Source organism: Pagrus pagrus (assembly GCF_965226575.1).
Source record: "Pagrus pagrus genome assembly, chromosome: 10".
In the NCBI taxonomy this organism is placed as follows: Eukaryota; Metazoa; Chordata; class Actinopteri; order Spariformes; family Sparidae; genus Pagrus; species Pagrus pagrus.
The window spans coordinates 1,663,289-1,689,111 of record NC_140194.1 but is presented as its reverse complement, the minus strand read 5'-3'; the positions used below and the strand labels follow the sequence as shown (position 1 = coordinate 1,689,111).

General features: G+C 43.2%; 3 protein-coding genes across 6 annotated transcripts; all 3 read right to left on the bottom strand.

Moving 5' to 3' along the window:
- LOC311264075 (troponin I, fast skeletal muscle-like) lies at window positions 1–8,607 on the bottom strand. Of its 4 annotated transcripts, none has more exons than XM_084364625.1 (7): window positions 8,589–8,607; window positions 3,362–3,397; window positions 3,097–3,133; window positions 2,883–3,011; window positions 2,622–2,711; window positions 1,652–1,828; window positions 1–1,391 (listed from the first exon to the last, which is right to left on the bottom strand). In XM_084364625.1, exons 2-7 carry the CDS (start codon window positions 3,370–3,372, stop codon window positions 1,311–1,313), a joined length of 525 nt encoding a protein of 174 aa, XP_084220751.1. In that variant the 5' UTR covers window positions 3,373–3,397; window positions 8,589–8,607; the 3' UTR covers window positions 1–1,310. The 4 variants fall into 4 exon arrangements, with proteins under 4 accessions (XP_084220751.1, XP_084220749.1, XP_084220750.1 ...); XM_084364623.1 differs by lacking the exon at window positions 8,589–8,607 and adding an exon at window positions 7,607–7,682; XM_084364624.1 differs by lacking the exon at window positions 8,589–8,607 and adding an exon at window positions 3,849–3,980.
- Window positions 8,608–9,438: 831 nt separating this feature from the next.
- LOC311264074 (troponin I, fast skeletal muscle-like) lies at window positions 9,439–14,323 on the bottom strand. The gene is made up of 7 exons (XM_084364622.1): window positions 14,263–14,323; window positions 11,765–11,796; window positions 11,466–11,502; window positions 11,222–11,350; window positions 11,042–11,131; window positions 9,876–10,052; window positions 9,439–9,677 (listed from the first exon to the last, which is right to left on the bottom strand). The coding sequence occupies exons 2-7, from the start codon at window positions 11,770–11,772 to the stop codon at window positions 9,582–9,584; spliced, it is 537 nt and encodes a 178-aa protein (XP_084220748.1). The 5' UTR covers window positions 11,773–11,796; window positions 14,263–14,323; the 3' UTR covers window positions 9,439–9,581.
- Window positions 14,324–16,825: 2,502 nt separating this feature from the next.
- LOC311264519 (uncharacterized protein) lies at window positions 16,826–24,511 on the bottom strand. The gene is made up of 4 exons (XM_084365435.1): window positions 23,641–24,511; window positions 23,464–23,544; window positions 22,737–22,921; window positions 16,826–22,236 (listed from the first exon to the last, which is right to left on the bottom strand). The coding sequence occupies exons 1-4, from the start codon at window positions 23,723–23,725 to the stop codon at window positions 21,355–21,357; spliced, it is 1,233 nt and encodes a 410-aa protein (XP_084221561.1). The 5' UTR covers window positions 23,726–24,511; the 3' UTR covers window positions 16,826–21,354.
- Window positions 24,512–25,823: the final 1,312 nt, after the last annotated feature.

Below are 25,823 nucleotides of genomic sequence, written 5' to 3'. Positions count from 1 at the left end.
TGAACATGAAGCTTTTGTATTTAATGTGACAGCAACACAACAGAACATCACACTGAACACTTTAGAAAAGATAACATGTTGTTCGGTACAGACAGAAGGCTGAGCTACACTTCTGCTACAGGCGGTGTGACGTTGCTTTATTCAACAATTACTCACGTTAGCTCGCCAGGCTAACGCCACGTATTAGCTACACCCTTTCCACTGGGCACCGGGGTGATCGGCACAATCAGAGCCCGACAGAACAAATTAATGACCCAATAATGTGTCTGCTGGTCTGGAAGGTAACAGAACTTTAGTTTTATATTAAATAAGATGTTCGTGTGAAGCTAACTGTATTCATATCTTATTTTACTTTAATGAAGGAGACATTTATTGTAAGAAACTCACCAAAATAAGATGTTTTTCTGCAGTCAACGTTAATAATCTGGGTGTGTGGAAACACGGATGAAGAACATTCCTGGAGCTTCACAGCAAAACAGCGTCGCAGCTTCTCACAAGATACTGAAGTAACTGAGGAAATATCTCTGTACAGCTACAGTACGTCACCCTGAAACCTAAACTGTATCTGCTAAGCTAATAGCATTAGCACACATCCCGTCTGAAGCGGGTGCACGACCTCGAGGGTTTAAATAACGTCTTTTCAAACTGATTTCTGATCTCAGAGCTTCCAGAGACTTGGATCGCACCAGACGAGACATTTTAAAGTTACAGCTGCTTCAGGTGTTGAGGAGAAGCTGTGAAGCTCCAGAAGTGTTTCATGGGAAACCTTGAGGCTGTGTGAAGGTGTGTTGACTGAAGGTTTGCATCCATCGCAGGTGTTTTAATGCAGAAGTGTAGGTCAGCCTCGTCAGAACAAAAGCAGGTGTGATTATCAGTACAACAGTACAAATACATCAAAGTACAGCGTCCATACAGGCAGAAGCAGCAGGCGGCTTCGATTCAACCAAAGAGTTTTATTCCAAAGTGACAAATCCAGAAGAAACTACCCAAACTGCCTCGTCTGCCTCGTCTACCTCAGCTCACTTTACAGCTTTCCTACATTTTTGGGATAAAAATACTTTAATTGATTTGACCTAAATCAACAACAGCTGACTGTAATGAAGGCTTTGAAGCAGGTGAATATAATTTTATGTGAGTTGAGACCTTCATCACTTACTGAACCAACCTGAAGCTTCACATCAGTTAAACCTCCACGACCGTCATCTCTCGTCTGCTCTACAAGGTGAAGGTAGGTTTACGGTGGAAATGCAGCATTTTGGGATAAAACTCTTCAGTTACAAAGACATTGGACCTGAATTCTGTCCTGAAATTTAACTATCAAACATCTTCTTCCTATCAGACTTGTCTTCGATGTTCTTACGCCAGTCGCCAACATCACGCAGCTGCTTGTCCTGCAACACAGATGACATTTCATTTAGTTTACTGACCAGTGAACATGATGAACACAAGGAGAAGAAGAGTCAAACTGAGACAACCGAGACAAAACCACGTCTTTATCAAACTAGCTTCTAGATGTCTGCTGCCAAAGAACCAACCAGATCCAGCTATAAACAGAACATCTGCCACCGGACATGAAATCTCCGGGCTGGTTTTGCAGCTTGGTAAGACTGGTTGTAGACTGAAGTCCAGGTGAACCAGGTGGTAAACTCACCTCCTCCTTCACCTCCTTCTTGACCTGCTTCAGGTTGGACCTCAGGTCCATGTTGACCGTGTGCTTGGAGCCCAGCAGAGCCTTCAGCATGGCGTCAGCAGACATACGCACTTTCTTCAGACGGGGTCTCTTGAACTTTCCCCTCAGATCCACGATCTTGATGTTGAGTTCTCTGACCTGCAGCAGGATTCAGGACGGAGGGAACGATTACTGACTACAAGTCAAGTTATCATGTTTTACTATCGTCATTATAACAGTAATTCATGTGCTCAAACAAGGACGTATTAAAGGGACATTTACAATCCACAGTCCAAAATGACATATTCAAGTATCCGATTACTCTTACAGCTGGGCGAGTTAGCGGCCACGCCAGAGACCACTGTTCAAGCCAGCGTTTCAACATTTGTAATCGCGACCCCCCCCCCCCTGGATATTTTTAACGAGACGTCGGGACATTTTTCAGCTGTTTATGGCAACAGAACCATTTTTTTTAGCCACAACATGATCTTATCTCACTCATGACACTTTCCAGATGGAGCAGGTCCAAACCAAACTCCTCCATTAATTCATTTACAGAGACCCAACGTTTCCCCCGTGAGCGAGCACTTGATGACAGTAGCAAGAAAAAAACTGCCTTTTAACAGGAAGAAACCTCGAGCAGAACCGGACTCAGTGGTGGGCGAACATCTGCAGAGCCCGGTCCAGTCTGAACTCAAATTAAACAAAGTCACTGACCTTTCTGATGTTCAACACAGAGAACTGTGAATTAATTACCAAAACATGGAGGGCCGTACAATTAATATAAATGTCATCGCTTAAAATGTGACAAAACCAGCTGGTCCTCATCAGAACAACATCCAGAGGTCGATAGTGAAAGCAGCTTATTACGACCCACACTGATGTTCATAGGCGGCGACCTCTAGTGGCTGTAGAAACAGGTACAAACACCGGACCTGGCGTCGTGTCTCACCTCGTTCAGCACCATGTTCAGCTTGAACTCTATGCAGTATCGTTCCTCCTCACTGATGTTGATCTGCTCGTGGAGTTTGTGGCAGAGCTCCTGAGGAGAACACAGCGTTTTACGGTCTGTTGTGTTAACGAGCTAAAACTGGAAATTAGTTATTTGACAAAAACTGATTAAAAAGTGAAACAGGAAATCACACAAAGACTCCAGCACACAGCAGTTTGACCCGGACCGACCCGGGACAGTCCGTCTCTGCTTCTGTCTCACCGTGAGCTCGTCCTTGGAGTACGGCACCTCCACAGGAGGACATTTATCCTTCAGGAACTTGTCCCTCTCCTCGGTCTTCAGGTTTGATTCAGCCTCCAGCAGGGTGTTGGCCACCACCAGCATGCAGCTCTGTGGACGACATCATCACCAGCTTCAAGTTTTTATAATGTCAAAGCTGCGTCTCTGCTCTTCTCTATAAAACACAAGATCTTACCTTCAGAGTATGCTTACGCCTCGCAGACAGTCTCTTCCTGCAGATTAAAATACATCAGACATGAACATGTTGTAGATGAATCCAGGAATCTGTTGCACAACGACTTAGTCAATGTTACATTTACTTCTTCATTATCTTTTTGTTCTGTATCTAAATATGATATTTCCAGCAGATATCATCACTGCTGACACTGAAATAAACTAGACATACTGCTATCTAACGAACAGAACAATAAACATATTGATATACTTAGACGTTAACTCACTCGTCGGCCATCTTGGCTGCAGGATCCTGATGTCACCTGGTGGAGAAACATAACGACATAATTAAAAATGAGCTCCGATAACATATGTGACAAAACATACATGACCGCTTTCACACACTGTTGAAGTCACGTATGAAGAGAAATCTCCAGGCTTTCATTCACATCTCACATCCTTCTGTCTGTTATTCATCCTCTCACTGTGTCACTGTGGACGTATGCAACACTTTGAAAGAACAAAAACTGCATCAGTGAACGAAAATATAAAAATAACCCTGAACTTTAGCAGCACAAGGCTGCAAACTTTGACTTCAGTTGTGATTTGAGACATTTTATGCAGCTTGTCTGCTGACTGAAGGTAAAAAAAGTCTGTAAACTCCTCAATCGATGTGTCTGACGTCTCGTCATCGTTACTGTAACTGTTCAGCGTCGCTGCTTTGTGTTTGAAGTCACGTCTCCTCCTCCTGATTTCTTCCTGCTGTGAACTCACCTGTCTCACATTTCAGGTTTGGCTCGTATTGATTCTATCTTAAGACATCATGTTAATTCCAGGAAATTTCATGGATCTGAACTTTGTAACCCGGGCCGTGTTAATGCCTCACCGCTATTTTTAGCAGCGTGGCTGTGACTCTAGTGCAGTGAAATATCTCCACAACTACCGGATAGATCGATCGACATTTACGACCTACAAAGGACGACTCGTAAAGACTCTGATGTCTCTGGCTGCTCCTTCGGCGCCACCAACAGGTCAAAATGTAAACTACTCGCACGGTTCACTTCCTGTTGGGATACATGACTGAATGTCCTTACCCTGAATTTGGAGACTAATGCTAATATGTGATATTGTTAACTTGTTAACTTGCTAAATTTAGCATGTTAGCGTAACTTGAACACGAAGAAGGTAACATCTTAAATGTTAAGCATCATGCTAATATGTCAAATGTCAGCATGAAAAATTCGAGCAAGTTGAAATTGGCATGACAACATGCCAAGCAAATGCTAGTATCTCTTCAGTGTTGGAGCATCAAACAACTTTGTTTTCTGGTGTATAATTAGCTTCACAGCCTCTGTTGCTATAAACTGTAGCTGCTGTCTTCATCATTCACTTTCTGAACAATCTTTATTTTACATTAACGCCGACCGTTCTGTAAAATATCACGTTTTTAGATAACTTTTATATGAAAGTATAAGTCTTTGCTGTATCACCACACAACAGATACATCATTTCAGACGTGTTGACTGTGATAGATGAGCTGCAACGTACTGAAACCAACAGAAACTAGCGGCTGTCTGAAGGTGGAAACAACGATTACGTGATGTAAAATATGTCGTACATGATTCAGTCTCACCATCATCCACAAACATTGTGAACAAAACATGCTTATTTAGATTCTGCTTCCTGACTCCTGAGTAAAGATCAGCCTCAGTCCACACGACTGTTACACAACAACACACACAGTGATGTTGATAACATGGAATTAAATGATGACGAGCTGCAGAACAAACACACGAACACAGAAACGATCACTGCACAAAAACAAAGTAAGTCAGAGAGAGAATGTAGACGAACATCTGACATTGTATTATGAAAAATCTGAAGAAAGCTGAGCAGATGCTAACACTAGCATGCTAATATGCTAGATGTTAGCATGAAAGCATTCAAGCAACTTGCATGTAAACTTGGCAAAGTTTACATGCTAAATCTAGCATTTTAGCTTGTGCTCATGTAGCACAATAGCTAACGAGCTAGTGTGCTACATTAGCATAAGAATATTAACATGCTAAATGTCACATGCTAGATGCTAGTATCTCTGCAGCATCAAACAGACTTAATTTCTGAGATATAATCAACAATGCAGCCTCTGCTGCTGACCTCGTGTCTTGTAGCATCTTTTACTGTACTTCAGTACGTGTCTCAGGTATCTGTACTGTACTTCAGTACACGTCTCAGGTATCTGTACTGTACTTCAGTACATGTTTCAGGTATCTGTACTGTACCTGAGTATCTCTGAGACTTTCCCTCTCTACATCTGAACACAAACATCTGAACTTTCTCCTCCTCACAGCTTCAAAACAGCCTCGTTACTTTAGTTTGATGCATTTGAGGTGAATTATGGATTACTGTTATTTGACGTCATCGCACGCCGCCTTCCCAACATCACCAGACTGATTTCAGATGCAGCGAGACGAAACAAAGACGTAAAAAGACGTGAAAGACAGAGAGGGAGGCTGAATGGGGAGAAAAGGCGTGTTAGTGTCTCGTATCTGCAGAGAGTTTCTTATTTTCTCTCTTTGTTGCTGCTCGGGACGCTTTACCAACCCAACATGTGGCTATTTGACGTCCTGGGAATGAGACTCAACAATCAACTATCTTTGTGGTGCGTTCAGGAACAGCTGGGACAAATCCTACTGACTCTACCTTTAACTTTAATAGTCTTTGAATTATATTAATATGACGTGAGCTTCAGTTAGCTTTGACTTTTTACTGTGATACTCTATCAGTACTTCTAATTGTACCAGAGTTAAAAGTGCAGTCATTTCCTTTTAATTGTAGTCGAGTGAAAACATAGAAGCATAAAATGGACGAAACTGTAGTACGTAGAGTCTCGGCATGAACAGATGACTGTAGGCCGGGTTAACGTATCCGGCTGGTGGACTTTGACGCCTCCACCAGAGGAACTCGGAGGCCAGAGCTGTTTGTTTAGGAGCTGTGGATTAAGACTCTATTCCTGGCAACACAGCTGTTCCTAACGTCTTCATTATGGAGGGAAAAAAACTGACAGCAGGCTCGTCTTGAAAGAAAAGACGTCTGACAACCACTGCAGGCATCTTTAAACACATAGCTGGCCGTCGTCTGTAAACCAATAACAGGCCGAGGGGACGGACTCCAGGCCTGACAATGTATTTTAGGACACTCGAACCTCTGAGGACAGAACAACAAGCTATTCTGGAGATGGAATAATATCTGCAGGGTTAAATTTGGGCCCTGGTTTGTCTCTTTAGTTACTGTGTGTGTGTGTGTTGTGGGTGTGTTGTGGGTAGGGGATTGTCTCTGGAGGGAGAGTTGACGGGTTCGCAGTAACTCAACACCACAGAACATCCCTCGGACGTACAAGATGTGAGAGCATATCGCAAAAATAACTCGCTGTCGGGCGTGTGCAGTTCATCTGCTGTTCATCTGCTGTTCATCGCACAGACGAGACGCTGCGAGAGCATTTAAATCCAACGCAAAGAGGAGAAAAAAGTGGCTAAAAGAAAACTGAGAGAGGAGTTACAAGATCGAAAAAAAAAAGGCCGGAAACTGAAACAAAAATAGAAATAAACTTCACCACTGCTTAAAGCTCACTTTAGTCAGATAGCAGTGATACCGATGCTTTGGGGTCGTAGGTCGGGTCGTCCACCGTCTGAAAGAAACGTCAGTATTTGACTTAAAGTTGTGAATGAGACTCAAAAATCAGCGATCTAACCAGCAGCGCTAAAGACTCAAACACAGCTGAAACTAAATCTGTCCTCAGCGTAGGAACCTTGTTTGGTAAAAGACGAATTAAACCTTTAACGACGCTTCAACATTTGGATGCTTGTGAGGAAAAACAGGCTAAATTTGGTGAGCGGGGATTAAAGTGAAGACAGAGACCGGAGCTGGCAGCCGCTGCAGATTAGGGCAGGTTTTCCTCCGAACGCCTCGGTGCTGACAGCAGGATAAACACTGAGGGATCCGCTTTCAACTTCAAGCCTTGTAGTGGTGTTGCCTTTCAACGCGCCACATCACCAGATCGTACATCACCCGTTTGTCACCGCAGCGGACCGAGCGTTTCTGAAACTACTCGTCTAAGCTTAGAAATCCAGAAAGCCACCCGGGACACAGATAGAGGGACGTAACGATGAAAGAAACAGGATAGAAACCAGAAAACGTCACAAACTTTCTGTTAGAGTTCAACTCATGCAACACTGAAATGCTCAAACACTTCATTCATATTAAAGAAGTCGTAAAACCATCAAACAACCATGAACATTTGTCATTTTACTGCCACTACAGACACTGAACATGTGAGCAAATGTCAAATATTCCTAAAAAACACTCAGAAGATTTCAGCCGTAACTTCTGACAAACTTTAATCTGAACAAACAAACATAAATTCAGAACAAGCGACAGGACGATGTGCAGCTGACGTCGTGCACACAAACAACACAACAATAATCCAGGTTTCACGGACTCAAACACCGAACAGGCAGAGGAAGACTTCTTACCTTCACCGAGCAGAGCCGTCAGCTGGTTGTCAGACTGAGTCCCGGGCAGACGAAGTGTTAAGAAGGTATATATTGCAATCACTGATCGCCCTCCAAATCCTGCACTTTCTCTTTATGGAAGTGGATTACTGGTCAAACCAATGAGCTGGCAAGGTCATGAAATACAGTACAGTGTCGTCTGCCCCCTTCCTCGGCTCGCCTCATTATAAATAACCCGCCCTTTAAGATTGTTATCCGTATTATCTTGTGCCATCCGGCTTCAGAATGCAGGAAAGTGATTAAACCACAGAGGCATTTTGTAATCAACGGTTAACAGATATAGAGACAGAAATCATTCAGAGATCTGATATATATAGAAGGAAAACAGCCTCCGACAGGCTGCTGGAGGAAAAAGTCACTGTGCTGGAAAACATACAGCAAAGACTCATTAATACGATCTGTAATTAAAATCATTTACACGCTCAAGTCAAAGAAAATTATAATATCTTATATTGTTGTTCAGGTTGAGAGCTGCTGTCTTAAAGCTGAGCAATATGTTAATATTATATTCTGATATGAGACTTTATTTTGGGTATTGTTAAGCTGAAATACGACATAAATAAGATTAAAATCTGCAGAGCTGGTTGTTACATGTAGACTTTTTTGCTCCAGACACTCGAGCAGCATTTTTGTTGAAATTCTGGTTTTAAATGTCGACTGTTGTGTGTTTAGATGCACAAACATTCTCCACATTCACATTCTGCTAAAACAAACAAGCTCAGAGTAGCTTCACAAAAAATCACATCTGTTCCTGTTCAGGATTATCTGGTCACAACTCAACAGTTTGGCTGTAAACAAACCTTCAACAGCATCAGAATAAAAATCAATAACTTTGATTTCCTTGAAGCAGCTTCCAAACTTCCAGACTTTGGTAATGAAACAACCTTTTTCTTTATGTTTAGATTACGGACTGTGCCTTTAATGAAAAGGAAGTTGAACTCACAGTTTGCAGCTCAGCGGTTCTGGAGGAAACTCGGTTCAATGCCTGAAATGTAAAAAAGAAAAGTGTTCAGATAAACTTCTCTTTGATGTGAACTCAATAAATGTTTCAGTGTCAAAATCTTATAAATCTATAAGACCAAAAACATCAACAGTTTATTTTAGCCTTTACAAAGAAATATTTTACATTATTTCCACTGTGTTTTATTATAACACCATTATTATCTGTTAAAAACATCTTCACAAGAGTTATTGACAAATACAAATATCTGCTTACAGCCACATTATATGTTATAAACCATCGGCCATGTGGTTATAAATACTTAAAGGGAGTGTTGAAGTGTAACCACATAGACATTTAAGATTAAAATCAACTAAATAAACAACATTTTAAAGCACAAGTGATTTTAAAAAGAAGTCGCTCACCTCAGATCTGTCTGAAAAGAGATTTGTGATTGAGTTTGTGTTTTTGAGAGTAAATCTGGAGGGAAACATTCCTGGAGTTCATGTTTCTCTCAGTCTGAACGATGACGTGTTGGAGATGAATCCTGCTGCTGCGAGTTTTAAGCTTCGGTCGGTCTGTCTGACACCGTTAGAGGCTTTGGTCATAAAACACCAGCGGACAAGAGTCAGTCTGTAGCTCAGTGTTGCATCACATGTTCACTAGTTTTTAACGTTCCCATCTGTTAATTTCCATCCACGTCAGCTTCAACACTCACAGATTAATTATGAACAGGTTGTTAGTTATTAATAAATCTTTCAGAACCTGAGGTTTGAAAAAATGTTGGTTTTTACAACAAATATTTGCAAATCCAATCAAGTAAGACAAAATGGCTCCTTCAGCGGTGTTGCTTGTTTATTCGGTCAAAGTTTCTACAACTCACAAAGAAATTATAAAAATGTAATTTGTGTTATATTATTGGTTCAATGAAAAACAGGAACTGAAAATGCTGCAGGTTCGTTCAGAGCAGACGCAGTTTTAAGATAAGACGTTGATTTAAGCCTCGGCCTCAAACATCTTCTTCCTCCCGTCCATGCCGGCTTTGTCTTCGATGTTTTTACGCCAGTCGCCGACGTCACGCAGTTCCTTATCCTGCAACACCAAGACGAGCACAAGTCAGAGCTCGACCAGAAGCTAATGATGAAGTCCGTTAGGTTTGAAGACTTTCTCTGGAGCGTAATTAATTCAAAAAAAGCATGAAAACATGGACATACTTTAGAGATGGACTGAGACCAAGACCAAAGTAAATCAGTATATCATCAGCATAAATGAGGCCGTCCAGCTCCTCACCTCCTCTTTCACCTCCTTCTTGACCTGCTTCAGGTTGGCCCTCAGCTCCAGGTTGACTGTATGTTTGGAGCCCAGCAGAGCCTTCAGCATAGCGTCAGCAGACATGCGTACTTTCTTCAGGACGGGCTTCTTGAACTTGCCCATCACGTCCTGAACTTTGATCTTCAGGTCGTCAATCTGGAAGATGGTACAGAAGGAACACGATGGAAAGTCAAATCTGACTTTGAGCGTTAGCAGTTAGTGATGATGCGTAGGAACGCCGTCTGAAACAGCGGTCTCTCGCTTAGCAGCCAGATCATATCAACAATTCTACAGGACGGCTCAACAAGACACTCTTCGAGGCAGCATTTTCAACCACGATGGGCAAATCTCTTGACATCTCTCAAAAAATATCCATTTTTTGTGTGCAAACAAATGTTGAAACACCATCTGGAACAGTGGTCTCTCTCGGCAGCTTTATTATATCAACATCAAGCAAGAGACCACTGTGTGAGACAGCGTTTCAACATTTCTTATTTCTAAACACATCTGGCAAACGTCCCCCCATCTCGTCAAAGTATCTTGTTGTTCTCGGCTTGAAAATGTTGAAATGACTCAAACAATGGTCTCTCGCTTGAGAGACCACTCTTCGAGATAGCGTTTCAACATCTGTAAGCCTGAAACCTCTGGATGTTTTTACACAAGGCTGGCAAAAGTCCTGACGCCACATCAAATATATTCAGTGGTTTCACGTTTACAAATGTTAAAACACTGTCTCGAACAGCAATCTCTCATCTATCTACATTTCTGTGAGACTGCTGCCCAGCGAGAGATCGCTCTTTGAGATGGCACTTCAACATTTGTAAGCATGAAACCACTGGATATTTTTAAAGCTGGCAAATGTCCCGACGTCTCATCAAATATATCCAGTGGTTTCAAGCTTGCAAATGTTGAAACGACATTGCAAACAATGGTCTCTCCCTTGGCAGCTGTATCATTTCCACAAGATGGCTACATGAGACCTCTGGATATCTTTAACGAGACGTCGGGACATTTTCCAGCCAGGTTTCGGTGACAAAACCAGGTATTTAAGGCCAAAACATGATCTTTTATCATATCTATGGTCTGCAGAAACAAACATTACCAGCATTTATTCTGGTGATTGGGTCGGTTCATCGTCTACCTACCTCCTTGTTGGCTTTATTGACCTTCATCTCCATGTCGTATCGCTCCTCATCGATCACCTCGATCTTGTGGTGGATCTCCCTGCACAGCTCCTGAACACATCAGCAAGATGTCACAATAGCAAAATGAAGCATCGTGGATCCAAAACATTTGAATCACACTGAACCCGTTAGAAAACACACCTGCAGCTCCTGCATGCTCCTGGGCATGGACACAGGAGGACAGCTCTCGGCCATGTACCTCGCCTTCTCCTCCTCCTGCTCTTGTTCTTCCTCCTCCAGTAAACCTTTGGCGATGGACAGCATCAAACTCTGCCGCATGACATCAGAGAGAGACGCATAATGAACGTTTGTAGTTAACTTGTAGCAGCAGAAGGTTTCTCTCTGCTTCAAACCCTTTTCTTTTATTACTCGGTTTGTCTTTTACCTTCAGATGATGCCTGCGACTCGAAGACATCTTTTTCCTGGAGGGTTTGAGAAAACATTTGCAGTGACAGATTTCTGATAGAAGAAAATCTATATTTTATATTCCTAACTTCTAAAAACACAAAAAAAACTGACAAGTCCTGAAATAGATTAACATTTATTGGCAGCGTGGAAAATGAACATTTGCAGAACAGTGGCAGTTATTTTTACTTAGTTTCTGAAAAATCAGTAGTTTAAAAAGTTTAACATTTCTAAGCTTGACTTCTCAGATACAGATGAATGAGACCCAGAAGTACTCACTCTGACATCTTGGCGTTTGTTTGTCTTTAAACCTGCAGATAAACACATGTTCAGTTGTAATGAAAGGTTCAGGGCACACAGACGTAGCAGGCGAGGAGCTTCAGGACTGGAATGCTTCATCTGGTGTTTCTTTAATAATAATTCCACTCATGGAAACGTGACACCAGCTGGGAGCATCAGCCATTTGCCTTGAGGAAAAACCTCTAGTCTAAATTAGGACAAGGCTCTGGGTCCAGTTGTCCCCCCTGGGCATCCCTCGTATGAAGGACCTGTCTTCTGGAAGATTATCAGGAAACACTTGATACCTCCTGCGTTGGTACAAACATCTCTGACGTGACGGAGACGACATTCATCTCCTCTGAAAATAGCGACGGTGCAAAACAATCCAGATCAACAATAACTGCGTCCAAACAGAAAAACTGAACTGAAGATTCTCCGTCTGAAGTACGTCACAAGTCTGATTTCTAATTCTGAATCATTAGTACGAACACAGCAACGTCGGCGTCATGTTTTCTGAACAAATCTCCAAAAAACAAAAAGAATCAGAAATGCAATCGTCAAAGATCCAGATTCTGTAGATCAACCTGAGACAAGTCAAGTACGAACCAACGTCTCTTCAACTGACCAAGAAAAGGATTGTCTCCAAAGAAACATCGTTACACATCTTAAACAGACGTCCTGAATTATGTTACGGCCTCTAAATCTTAAAATTCCCTCAATCAACTGCAACGTTTGACACCCAACCAAGTTCATGATGGAGTTTCAAAACATTAACAATATAAATACATCAGTGTGTCTTTATTTTGGTTCAAATCGATGCCTCGTACAAACACAAGTACAGTTTTACAGTCAACAGTCAGTAAATCAGATCTCAAGCAGATCCGGTTTTAAAAAAAGACATTTCATGTGTTTCTTTTGTCGTTTTATGTTCGACTTATTATATATATATATATATGTATGTATATATATATATATATATATGTATGTATATATATATATATATATATATATGTGTATGTATATATATATATATTTGAGCCTTTGAAACAATATATATATACATATGTATGTATATATATATTGTTTCAAAGGCTCAAATTATGTTTTAACAAGTTTTTTGCATGTTTCACATTTTAGATTCATGTTTTGTAATTCGTAACTTTTAATATACACTTTAAATATCAGACTTCAGACTCAGGTGTTTCTATTATATAAACAATAAAATGAACAAATATAGCCAAATATAAACGATCATCTGACAACAGGTAGTCTCGTGGGGCGGCCCCAGTTTGTCTTGGCTTCCTGTGTAACCAGCAGATATCCAGATTATTTTTTAACAACAGTCTAATGAGCAATTTGAGCCGCGGTGGGCTCCAATATTAAATGTCAGCCAATGCGTACCACCTGAGCCCGCAGGAACAGCCCGGCTGTGAAGACAGTTTTCATAGTGGCCGAACTGTGTAACTACAAAAATACATTTTGTTTTAGCGTCACGACCCCCACGAGTCATAACTGGATCCATTCAGTCCAATAAAAGCTGCACGATTAAAATTATTTTATCCTCATTAAAGCACGTTTGACATCTAGAATTCAAAATCGACTGCGATCATCATCACGTCAGCACTTTCACAACAGCCAATGAGAGACATATCCTGAAGTCGCCAAGCAACGGTAACCAACGCTAGCCCTTCAGGCTAACAGTAGCTAGCATAGAAATTCTGATTGATATTAAAAACAGTTAAAATGTCGCCTCCTGCTCTCATTAAAGAAAAGATAGCTCATGATGACCTCGTCTCTCCGACCATTTTCTCACCAAGACTTGTTTCTTCTGCATTTTTTTTCAATCCTGAAGCCAAACTTTAACATAAATAATACAATAAATCAAGACTCCTTCAAGTCTCATCTCTCACTCAAATACAAAAGTTTAGCTGATTAAAATATCCCCCATAAAATAGTTTTTACTGTTAAACCTTCATAAAACATTTGTAAGTCCAAAACCAGGTCGGACATTTTCCAGCTGTGACGTGATCTTTTTCTCGCCGTAACCAAGTGGTTGTTGTTTCTAAACCTAATCGGATCACAAGCTCAGCAATGTCACAACATAATACTGAGAAATGAGACCATAAATAAAGTGTAAGTTTCAATATATCAAACTGAATCTCTTCAGTCTGTGACGACTCGGCGGTGAACACTGGGACTATCACTTTCCCACTCGAGAGTCTATTTACGCCAACACAACTCATCACACACACTTCACACCTGCAGCACTGAACCGCTTCAACCCCAAAATGATAATAACATCCCAAAAACTCCTCGGTGGAGATCATCACCCTCATCGCCCTGCAGCCGCAGCAGCAGCTCCTAATGAGCCGGTTCATTTTACCGACTCGTCTTTAACATCCCAAACAACAAAACAAGAGCTGAAAGGAAACAACCAGAAACCGACTGCATTCCCATAAAAACTCATCAGCAGCAGAGACGGAGAAAAGATTTCTCACCTTGTAGTTGAGGACTGAATCAGGACGGAGCGGCTGGTTTGGGGAGCGGCTCAGTTTTGGCATTATAAGTTGGTTTATATTGGATTCCCCAAAGGCGAAGGGAACCCCAGCGTCTCTTTATGGAAGTTGATTTTCTCTCAGACCAATGAGCTCAGCAGCATCTGAAACATTAGATCTGACCCCCCCGTCACCCTCCAGATCTCCTCCCTGTCTGACCTTTAGAAATAAACCTCTTCCTTCTAGATTGCTTCACTGATTTCATCATCAGCCGCCTCAATCCCCCCGAAAAAGACTGTGCTGACGAGTCTGGAGGTGAAATGAGACAAATCCACCAGACATGACTCAGTGAACAGATTTAGTATCATATATGGACACCGCGAGGTTCAATGTATAAACGGGGCTCGGCTCTGAGGCAGCTTCATGGTAAAGGAAGGCAGTTGATGAAAGTTGAGGGGGCAGCAGGTGGAGGGCAGAGAAAGTCTCAGCGGGGTTCAAGACGTCATTTAAGACTCGCTAAGTGGAGGCTATTAAGAAGCTGTTAACACGAGGCGGTCGCTACGAGGAGGACAGTGAGACGAGTGAAGACGCTGAGGAAGCTTCTGAAATCAGATCTCAGGATCTTCAGTTCAGAGTGAACAACAAAAAGGTCAGAAACAGGAAAGAAGCTGCATTTATAAACATCTTTATCACGAGACAAACATTCACAGACGTTTAATTAAAGGAACATTTTGCAGCTAAACATCCCCCTGTAGCCCAAAAATCATTTCCCCCACAGACCGCCATTATAAAGAGACGTCTGTAAAACTGTTGACATGAAGAACTGCAGACGAGCTCAATCACGACTCTTTCTATTATGAATCTTTGATCCATGGAGGTTTTAATATATTTGTAAAACTTTCCAAGAAATCCTCACAATGTAAAGTCGATGGGTCGAGCGGGAACTCTAGCAGGAAGTAAATGTGGAAGCTTTATGCGCCGGGCGAGCAGCTCCTGGTATCTGGTATCTAATCCTTCTTTATAAATCTACGAGAGATCCTGTTTTAATTGTGGCATGAATTACACGCGATGTTTATCAATTTAAAGCCAATCAGAGGCAGAGGAGGGCGGGTCATGCCGAGCAGGTAGTGTGATCTAAAATAACCACCATGGCTGCTGTACAGTCGTATGCTGAAAAACCCAGAGATCAGAATATGATGGAGGTAACAGCGTCCTAGCTAGTGATGGAAATACATTGTTTGACTTTTAATTCTGCTCAAGCTGTTTAATTCTAGGTTGAGCTTTTAGTTTACTCTGTTAAAAGTAAAGTTATAGTGTTTAGGAAAAAAATTAAATATCAAAATAAAAAATTACAGTTATGTGAATTAATTGAGATAAAAGATTTGTGTGTATATTAAGTGTTAAAGTGACAGTAAATACAGTTAATGTGGTTAATATTAAACAGTGGTAAACTTGAATGTGTTCCTGACAGCTGTAGAGGCAGATCAGGCTGTGAGAGGGTGAGTTACACAGCTGGTGGGGAGGAGGGGGAGGCAGTTAACGCTGCTGCTGACAGATGAACGGCAGCATGTGAAGCCACCAACACAAATAATACGAGAACTGGACCTTCAGGACCTTCAAGACCTTCAGGACCTTTAAACCACAGACGGGACTGTTACACTTCATCACCTTTAATAAGAGTTTTATTCACATTTCACACAGTGTTCACATTAGCTGCTCTTTTAAACCGGCGGCTAATGTGTCCTGCTAATTAATTTAATGTCCAGAAGATGGACATCCGATCCGTTGCACTTTTCTGTGTCGGAGGTCGTTTTGTTCTGATTTTTTGGGTGCGATGGAACGCATCATTATATCAGAACAAACGTGTTTAGTCGTCAACATGAAGAGAGAAAAAATGTTTGATCCTGTTTGAAAACATGGTCGCCAACTCGGCACAGACAATATTAAAAGAGATGAGAGGCTCCAGTGCAGCAGGTGACAGGTGGGTCGCTGCCATATGTTTTTAATATGGCTTTTGGCACCAACCCTGCCCAGGACCGAGTCCATCAGGTTCTGTCTGACCCGGGAGTTACACTGGTTGCATGTACGTTGCGAGGAGTTCCCTGGTTATTTCTGATTATTGGTATTTCCGATAAACTAATTTAAAAATGTGCTACTTTGGCTCTGATCCAGCTTCCTCTCACACAATTTCCCGCCCACGACAATATCTGACTGGTAACATGTCACAATTAATATCCTATAAACACTGAATAATATGAATCTGCAAAGTAACTAGTAACTAAATGTGGTGGAGAGGAGGTACAAAGTAGCACAAAACAGAAACACTCAGCTGAAAATGTAACTTCATCACTGGTTGTTTGAGATTTTGACGCAAAGATTTAAATTTTTTACTGCAAATGAACATCAGTTCCTCACATCGGTGTTCAGTCGCCCTGATTTCTAATAATCGTTCTCTACAAACGACCAGACAGACAGTGAAGTAAATTAAAGTGAAGACAGTGAACGCAGCACTGGCTGGAGTCCACTGAAGACATCCTGACAAACACATACAGCAGAGTGACTGTGGTGAGTTGGTACATCCTTCTGTTTAATATTTCAACAGTACAAATTAAATCCGACTTAAGAAACATGACATGAGAAACACATCGCTTCACATATTCATTGAGAACATTCTGGGCCACTGAGAAATCACCTGAGAGAACGAGTTAGTTTGATATGAGCGTTTACAACGAGGGGGAAATCGAGATATGCTGATACTTCATCTACTACAAGTCCTAAAACACCTGTTGAGAAATATATCGTCTTCTTCAGCCTCATCACCAGCTGTTAGTAAAACATCAGTACTGTACACTAATGACTAGCAAATATATTACAGCAAGGACCACTTCACACCGACGTCATGTTCACGTGTTTATGCTCGAAATTAAACATCCCAAAAGAAATTAAACATTTCACAACATATCGAGAAGTTAAAGTCATACAAAGTGTGCAAATGTCACCGTACGGTCACGAGACGACTCCAGATGAAGGCACCGTACTTTAAGTTTCCACTCGAACCACATCGCTCACGTGACGACTCGACTGTGCTGCTGCTGGACTTCATGTCAGAACCGTCAGAACCGTCAGAAGCGTCCGGTACACCTGATTCTCACTGAGGCTGCCCGTGAACTCATGAAGTTAAACACAAGCAGATGTTATGTAGACGCCCGGTTTGCCATTTAGACGTGATTTAATTTGCATCATCTGAACAGTTTTACTAATTTTCAAACACTTGTTTTGAATCTCTACTGCACTGATGTGGTTTGACAGGATGGTCCAGTATCGGGCCACGTGTCCGGTTCAGGCTTTGAGCTAAAGATACCTTCAGCTTTGAGGATACGTTCTGTACGAGGCGTCTTTAATTGATCTAAGAGGACACAAACTGTCAGCACCAAAGTTCAAGCCTCTAAAGTGAAGAAAACTACAAACTAAACCTTTAGCGGCGTCACTGAAACGGATTCTGAACTCATTTTAATTTGGTTCAAATCCCCAAACATCTGCCTGGTTCATGCTCTGATAAACAAACTTATCTTTTAGTTTTGTCAGCTTCATGTTTTGAAAGAAGCCACTAAATTTGACCAATTCGCTAACATGAACCAAATTGAAAGATGCTAAAGTGACTGTAAGCTAATCAAAACAAATATTAGCTAAAACAAAAGCTGACCTGAACTAAACGTGTGGCTGTGAAACCAAACCATCAGCTAACCTGTAGCTGCTAAAGTAAATCATGAAGACCACGTCTGGCCTGTACCATTTCATTCTAGATGACTTTCTGTAACTGGATCATGTCAGCAGAGCTTCACATCTCATACTTTAATAATTGCATTTATAACGATCACATATGTAATTACCTCTGCATGATGCCAACATATTAGCATCTACAGGGAGACTGACGCATGAAATAAACCTGCATCCATCATTAACCTGCACCTTAAAATGACAGGATGGCATCAGACCTCACGGTTACCTTACAACAATCCTCTTTAAATATCTGTCACCCTCCTCTACTGCAACATTAATAAAGTGTTGACCTGGTTATTGTGAAGTAAATGAAATGTAAACTGGACTCAGTGAGCACACTGTGATCCTCTTCATGTCCACAAGCATGCTGCGTTCGTCTGATTGCAATTATCTGGTACCATCAGTAACTCTGCCCTCACCTGGACAAGATTAACCTGACATCATCAATGACATCATGTAGGTGAAAAAAACAAACGACTTGGTCCTCCAGGTTCATCAGTCACCTCAGATGGATGTAATCAGATTAAGGGAATCTTAGATTGTGACAAATATCACACTGGTCCACTTTTCTTCATGTAATCATAATATTTGACAATAACCCACTTAATAAAACCATCGCTGATCCATTACGGTTTCTACTGACGCACCACGGCTGCTGGAGAGGAAAGTAATACTCGAGTACTTTCTTGCCTTTAATCAAAACTTGATGAGTTAATTCCTCGACTGAAAATGTTGAAAATCGTTTCATGTTTGAATTGAAGCAGAAACACAAGATGAGGATCTGCTGGTTTTCTGTTTTGTATCACAGTTAAAGGTGCAATATGTAAGAAGTGGCCACCTCTTCAATAAGTGCTACAAACAAGCAGCATATCACCCAAGCAACTGCTAACTGCTGCGGTCAGCTAGTTAGCTCAGTTAGCCGTGCAGCTCGCGGAGCTTGGAGAGGTCGTACGAGGAAGGACAGGCTGGAGCTAGCTGGTTAGCATGCTAACTTCCAACATCACAACGTTAAATTTCTTATTTCTTCACATTCTGTGATAATTTTAATGTAAATGTTTAATAAAAGTTTTGACACTTTTAAACTAAAATTCTGACATTTTGCACCTTTAAGTGAAACGTGTGGACATTCCTCATTATTGTCTGACATCTTTTAGACTCAACAATCAGAAATGATCAAGAGACTTAATGATAATGAAAAGTAGAATTATGTTCGATCATCTTTGTTCTTGTTCGATCAAACAGTCACTGATTTAAATTGATTTCATCACGTGTGTTCTCGGGTTAAGTGAGTGATGGATCCTGGATTATGTGACCAAACACCAATTGAAGAAAACCACTTTTGTGTTCATAAGATATTAAAAAAAGGAAAGTAAACTCAGGTCATCAGGGAAATCAAATCGTGTGAACCATGTAAACACTTTAATTGAACCGTTACCTTAATCTGGTTATTTCTAATGAGCATGTAAACACGGTAACTCCCAAAAACAACAATAATTCAAACAATATTAAAATAAAAAGGCAACACGTTGCATTCAGGACAACCCTGTGAGTAGTGCAAAATCATCTCTCCAAGTGTAAAGTTCAGTGGCACCGATACACTAATACTGATAATCCACAGAGATGCACGTCACCCAGCTTCACTGCAGACACAAGTTCAAGTTCACAAAGCCACAGCCTGAGCACCACCGAGAGGTTTCACCAACAGACTGTGGCCGACAGCGGGGCTACAGTCTTCTTCCTCACAGAGGACAGGTCGGCCGTTCATCCTCCATCAAGTATGAGCTCAGAAAATAAAACAATAAAACATAAACAGGTCAGAAACGTGTGCAAAGTTCCCTTTTGCGATAGAAGCAGATTAATCAGTGAAGTAATCCAGTCGGTGGCGACAGACGACCTCAGATCTTCAGTGTTTCAGCAGCAGAGTTGCACTTTTGTTTTTTACAGGACGGAAACTGACTCATTTTTTTCCTCCGCAGTGTCGAGTCGATCCAAACAACCGTGTTACCAACAGGATAGATTTTTAGGAAGAAAAACAGCTCCAAACAAAATGGTGACTACTAGAACCTTCCTTCACCGTCAGCGACGTTCACACCCGACGCCAGAAATGTTTCTAAATGAAATGCAGCTGCAGCGACGGCTCGTTTCAGTTTCACAAATATAACGACAATATACAGGTTTTAAGTTTACCTGCACATTATTTAATCTACCGGATTGAGTTCTGCTTTATTAATGTTAATTAGAAATATATAAAGTTCAAGTTTATATCAAGTTTCATGTCAGGAAAACACAAACCTGTTTTCATTCCTTCAAGGGTCATTGTAACTGATGATAATAATAATAATAATCCACCGATACTGTGACATTATCGCATCATATCGTCACGTTACTGAGGTGAACCTCTGAGAGGAGAGAGGCTGTTTGATGAATTAAAGTTAAAGTGACGACGAGGAACTTTTAGTTTTCGTTGGACGAAAGCGGTTCGACCTGTTGTGAAGATCTTTGCTAGCGTTTGTTTTGGAAGTGAGTGACAGAGAGGCCGCAGGATCGTGATGTGATTTTTTATGTGATGAATGTGATCGGACTCGAGCGCAGGCGTTAATAATACCTATATAAAAATAGTAGTGTTTTTGCTGATGGTCTCGTTTACTGTTACGGGTCATTTATAATCACTCACATTGTCTTTTGATGACTTTTTTCCACTAAAATATCGATTACAGCTGCTTGAACGTCTCAAGGTACCAGAAATCCTGCAGCTGCGTTTTTGCGCGTCATCACACAAAACTTCAACTCTCAGATATCTGCCTCTGCGTTGGTGTCGATCACACTGCTGATGTCGCTGTACAAACATTTCACCGAGATGCATTTGAGTGCCGGGTGTGAACGGACCGATCCAATGAGTAATTTCCCACCCTGCACTGGAGTGACATCAATAATCTCCTGAGATCTCCCGTTTAGAAATTCCCCTGATATAAAACACCACCACGACAGCATGGCACAGAACTGAAGCAGGACTATATCAACTATACAGCCAGCACTATGACACTGTGATACCAACAAGCTGTTTACATGACGGTCAAGTCTATTGCGTCTCCTGTTGGGTGAGGGGGGGAGGGGAGGGGGGCGTCACAGCCGGGTCACATTTACAGGTTAGTTTACATCATAGAGGAACTTTGACGACCACCGAGCTCGAGTGAGGACGATAACATCCAGTCGACCCGTCTCCAGCTGCCCGTGTTGTCTTTAGGGAAATATCTAACACCGTGGGAGGGCGGGGGGGTGCAGAGCGCCTGGAGCAGCAGCTGTTGGGACGTGGAGTCAGGTCCACGCCACTTTACGGGAGATGGCCTGTTTGAAGCACTCGGGGTCGACGTTTCCTCCGGGCCGCAGCGCCCTCTCCAGGCTCACCAGCACGTTCTGGTGGCACTCCCTGATGTTGACCGGGTACTTGGCCCTCAGTAGCTCGTAGGCGGCTATCAGCCTCATGTTCTGTTTCACCATCAGGTACTGGATGATGCACGTCGGCGCCAGAGAGAAACCGTCCCGACAGTGCACCAGGACGCGCTTCCTCTTCCCGGTGGAGGCGTCGATGCACTCGTTGATGTCCTCGAAGCAGCGCTGCTTCAGGGCCGGGCCGTCGCCCAGAGCGTCCGGCACGTCTCCGATGTCCACCTTGAGGCGGGACCAGCTGTGGCGGGTGCCGCGGGAGCAGGTGCACGGTATGAGGTTGAGGCTTGGGCCCGGTTCTCCTGGCACGCTGCTCATGTCGATGATGCTGTCAATGTTGTTGCGACACAGGGTGCGTCCGTTGTACGCCGCGTTCAGGTTGCCGACATAGATGTAGTCTGTCACCTTGGAGATGACGGGTTCGGAGTACTGGAAGTGTTCGGGGCCGCTGGGTTTAGGCTCAGGTGTGTCGGGGCCCCTGGCACCGGCCGGCCCCGTGGCGGCTCTCCTGCTGTAGTTACGCAGCTTCTTGGAGCCCGAGCGGGACGGAGGGTTGGAGTCCGACTCAGAGCTGCTGTTCCAGGGCGGAGAGAAGAGAGAGAAGCGGCTGGAGGATTTGCTCTTGTTGAGGATCTCCACCGGGCTGGACAGGCCCGAGCTGGACGCTGTGGTGGAAGCCGAGGCGCAGAACAGAGAGGCCCGCTCCAGAGAGCCGGTGCTGCTGGCAGCTCCTGCACTGTGGGCCTGCTCCATCTGAAACAGACACACACACACACATATAATGTTTCTGGTTTGCTCCCAGTTGACTTCTGTAGCAACTTTTATCTTCAAAGCTTTTTTAGGTGTTTATTAATTTATCATCTACGCGCTTTTCCACCTGTTTGTACACAGACATGGTATTAATAATGGTCCGAAATGATGTGAATAACTGCATTTACATTTTTTGAGGGAAAGCGCTGGATGTAAAGTTATGTGATTTGAAATATGGTACACCTCTGAGCAGAGTGAGCTCAGAGGTCATCATTACTGTTAAAATGGACCCAACTTCCTCTAAAGAAATCCAGACTGTAGCTGTAGTCTTTAAAAAATACCTCATCCATAAAATTCTGCCTTAACTCCTCATCCAGGCAGCTTCTGGATGTCAGCGGCACAATAAGCCAGGAAACCTTCTTGTCAACAAGAAAGACACTGAGTCTACCTGTATGGTAAACCTTAAAAGGTTTGTCTTGACGAGGACGTGCGTCTGGACGTACCTGAGCTTTGAGGTTGTTCTTCCACTCCTGCGTCTCCAGAGCTTTGAAGCGTCCGCTGCTGTCGGAGGAGACCGACATGCAGAGGGGCCGGTGAGCTCTGGGGGGGAGCTGGGGGGTGAGGGCCACGGGGACGGGCCTCGCATCGTGGTGATCGCTCCTACTCATCATCAGGTTTGGACAGGAGCCTGGGTCAGACAGGAGGACATGTCTGAGATCAACAGCTGGATGACAGAGCAGATTGTTCCTGATGGATAAATGAGTGAGGGTCACTGCCACCCGGGTCGACCGGCTTTAATCTCAGACCGACTCGCGTCAGACGTCACCTCGCCTCCGTTACTACCTCGCTGGAGGATCAGAGGTGGAACGAAACTGTCTGTAACTTTCACACAGACGGTGTTGGTGGAGTTACGGGAAAAACAAGCAGGAAGACATCGAGAAACAAAACATTCAAACAAGTTAAGAAACAGGAAAGTAAGCTAAAGTAGAAGAGGTTTAAGGTTTAGTTCTGACTCTAGGGACTGAGAGCAGACCTGAACCTGCTGACCTCAGAGGTCCGGATGGATCAGGACGTGGCAGCAGATCAGAAACATTCAGGTCTTTATAAACCAACAGCAGGATGTTGAAATCTGTTCTTTGACCTACAGGAAGCTCCTGTAAAGATCTGAGAGATCTTTGGAGAACATTGAGTTTAAGCTGTAAACATGAACCTTTGAAGGATTTTACCTACCAGCACATTCTGAGCGGGTGATGGACTGAATCTGCAGTGTGTTCTGGGTTTTCAACAGGCTGTGAAGAGTTCTCACTATACCTGTGGAGAGGAGGAGGAGGAGGAGGAGGAGAGGTCACCTTCAGTAAAGATTAACAAGCTGTGTCTGGATGGTGGATGTTGACATGACAAACTTACCGATCCGTCCATTCTGCTTCAGCACCTTTTTATCCAGTAGTTTGTGAGCACTCAGGTCTTTGGTCCACTCTTCCTCGGCTTCCATGTTCCGCCTCCTGCTGAAAGAGGCACAAAAAGCAGGCTCGGGCGGCCCGTCATCTTTGGCAAGCCGGGCAACACTTCAGCTCCATCGGACAGACATCACCTCGGCAGCTTCGCGGCGTGGGACTGACGCCGCTACTAGCATCACCCGCTAAGTTAGCCGCTAACGGCAGGCTCAGCTTAGCCGCGCAGTCAGCTTTGCTAGCTCACTGTGTGTGAGTCATGTTGAGCTGGCGGAGGCTCCGACCGTCGGTTATTTCTGTCCCGAGGGGGAAAGCGAGGCCGCAGTGAACTGAAGCATCCGCACCGGAGGAGCGGGCGAACATGACGGAGCCGATCACTGTGATCGACACAAATACAGGCGCGTGAGCGAGCTAGCCGCGGCTAGTTAGCATAACTGTCCGCTGCTCCTCTGCGGGCACCGCGGCTCAGTACGAACACACACCAACTACCGCAGCATCTTGTGTCGGTCAGCGGCTACACAACGCGGCCTAACGTCGCCGACACACACCGTACATGCGAACATCTGGCCGCAGCTCCGGTGAGTCGCTGGCTGGCTAACAAACCGCTTCACCAGCCCGCAGCATCACCGCCGTGAGCGCGAGCCCGACCCCCTGCCGCGCCGACGTGGGTGACTTTTCCCCCTGAACGCAGCCTTCCAGGTTGTGTTGACCCTCTGACGACCGGACGTGTCGATCAGTAAGTTGTTGAAATGAGTTGAGACGCGGTTTGAAGTTCAGACTCGAGCGATACGATGAAATAAAACACGACTGTTTCACGTATTTCGAGAGGAGAACAACCTGCAAGGCTAAACTCGGCGTGCAACGCGCAACAAGCAGGCGACGCTCGATAAACACACTGGAATCTTTTAAATGGGCGGGGACAGTCAGCTTTTCAATGAATTCAGCCGTATTCACCAAACGGCTGACGGTGGGTGATAAAACCAACGCCTCTCCAACAATGTAACGTCTCAAGGATATTAAAGGGCCAATATGTACGAATCTTTGTTAAAACATTAAAAATCACTCAAATTAACAACAGACTGTGAATAAATAACAGTAACAACATTTTAATGTCTGTGTTCTGTGTTGCAGAGATATATACTCTATATATATTAGGCCTGGCCAAAAATGTTATAATCTATGCTCGTCCTGAACGTCCATCAGTAGGTGGCGCTATAATCAAGGAAAGTGCGTTTTGGCTTATAACTCCCATATACTTTGTCGCACATTCAAAAAACATATATCCACGCGTTCCCTGAATTCTGTTGAATCTCCTGATATAGGCCACGCTAATTTGCGGCCTAGGTTTTTTTTCCACAAATTCGCTAAATTTCGCAAACCTACTTTTTCTTTTTAACTCCTCCCAGGCTATTTCACCGATTTGCAACAAACTTTGCACACAGCATCTGTGGACCCTCCTGACAAGAGTTATTAAAAGAATTGTGATAGGTTAAAGAACGCCCCAAATATGAAACAACAATTGCCAGCACATTGTGGTCAAACAGACAGTCTTCCATATCTTGGTGAAATACGATCCCATTACCACTAAACTTTTGCTAATTGTGTTCCATGGCCCGGTGACAGTTTCTGCAAAATTTGGTGCCAGTCGGCCACTAGGTGGCGCTTTTATTGCTAAATGACCAAAAAAACGCTTCACTGCCTTCACTTTTGATTGTAAATTCAGGCTTTCTCCAACAGATGGCAGTGCTGCCTTGCTAATGGATACAAACCTCTGTTTAAGAGTCTGTAGGGTCACGCAGTGCAGTTGTCTTATTATTTGTTCTTCATGTAGTTTGCAGGGAGTTCTTCGAACTTCAGCGTACATTATTTACTACAGGCAGGAGAAGCCCACCCAAACACGGACAGTAAGACATGTGTACACAATAATTGGGCAATGGGCCGGGTAAGCAGCACGCCCAGACAGCAGCATTTTTTATTTATTTTTGTATGTAAATATTAGCATGCTAGCTCAATAGCTCCCAGGTCATGTGATCAATTGACTCAAAATCATGTTGGGATCATGTAACTACACTGGCTGCATGAGTCATGGGTCACCAGATTTGGCCCGTAGCTCGTTACACGAGTACGTTAATTCGATAC

Excerpts from the sequence above, each read along its gene's own strand:
- LOC311264075 (XM_084364625.1), bottom strand. Across the intron at positions 2,712-2,882 it reads ACTCCAAGGACGAGCTCACG|GAGCTCTGCCACAAACTCCA; the intron begins GTGAGACAGAAG and ends TGTTCTCCTCAG. Across the intron at positions 1,829-2,621 it reads TGAACATGGTGCTGAACGAG|GTCAGAGAACTCAACATCAA; the intron begins GTGAGACACGAC and ends ATCCTGCTGCAG.
- LOC311264074 (XM_084364622.1), bottom strand. Across the intron at positions 11,132-11,221 it reads GGAGCATGCAGGAGCTGCAG|GAGCTGTGCAGGGAGATCCA; the intron begins GTGTGTTTTCTA and ends TGATGTGTTCAG. Across the intron at positions 9,678-9,875 it reads AGAAGGAGGTGAAAGAGGAG|GATAAGGAACTGCGTGACGT; the intron begins GTGAGGAGCTGG and ends TTGGTGTTGCAG.
- LOC311264519 (XM_084365435.1), bottom strand. The coding sequence starts at position 23,725 with ATGGAAGCCGAGGAAGAGTGGACCAAAGACCTGAGTGCTCACAAACTA. Across the intron at positions 22,922-23,463 it reads CACCCGCTCAGAATGTGCTG|GCTCCTGTCCAAACCTGATG; the intron begins GTAGGTAAAATC and ends TGTCTGACCCAG. Across the intron at positions 22,237-22,736 it reads AGAACAACCTCAAAGCTCAG|ATGGAGCAGGCCCACAGTGC; the intron begins GTACGTCCAGAC and ends TGTCTGTTTCAG.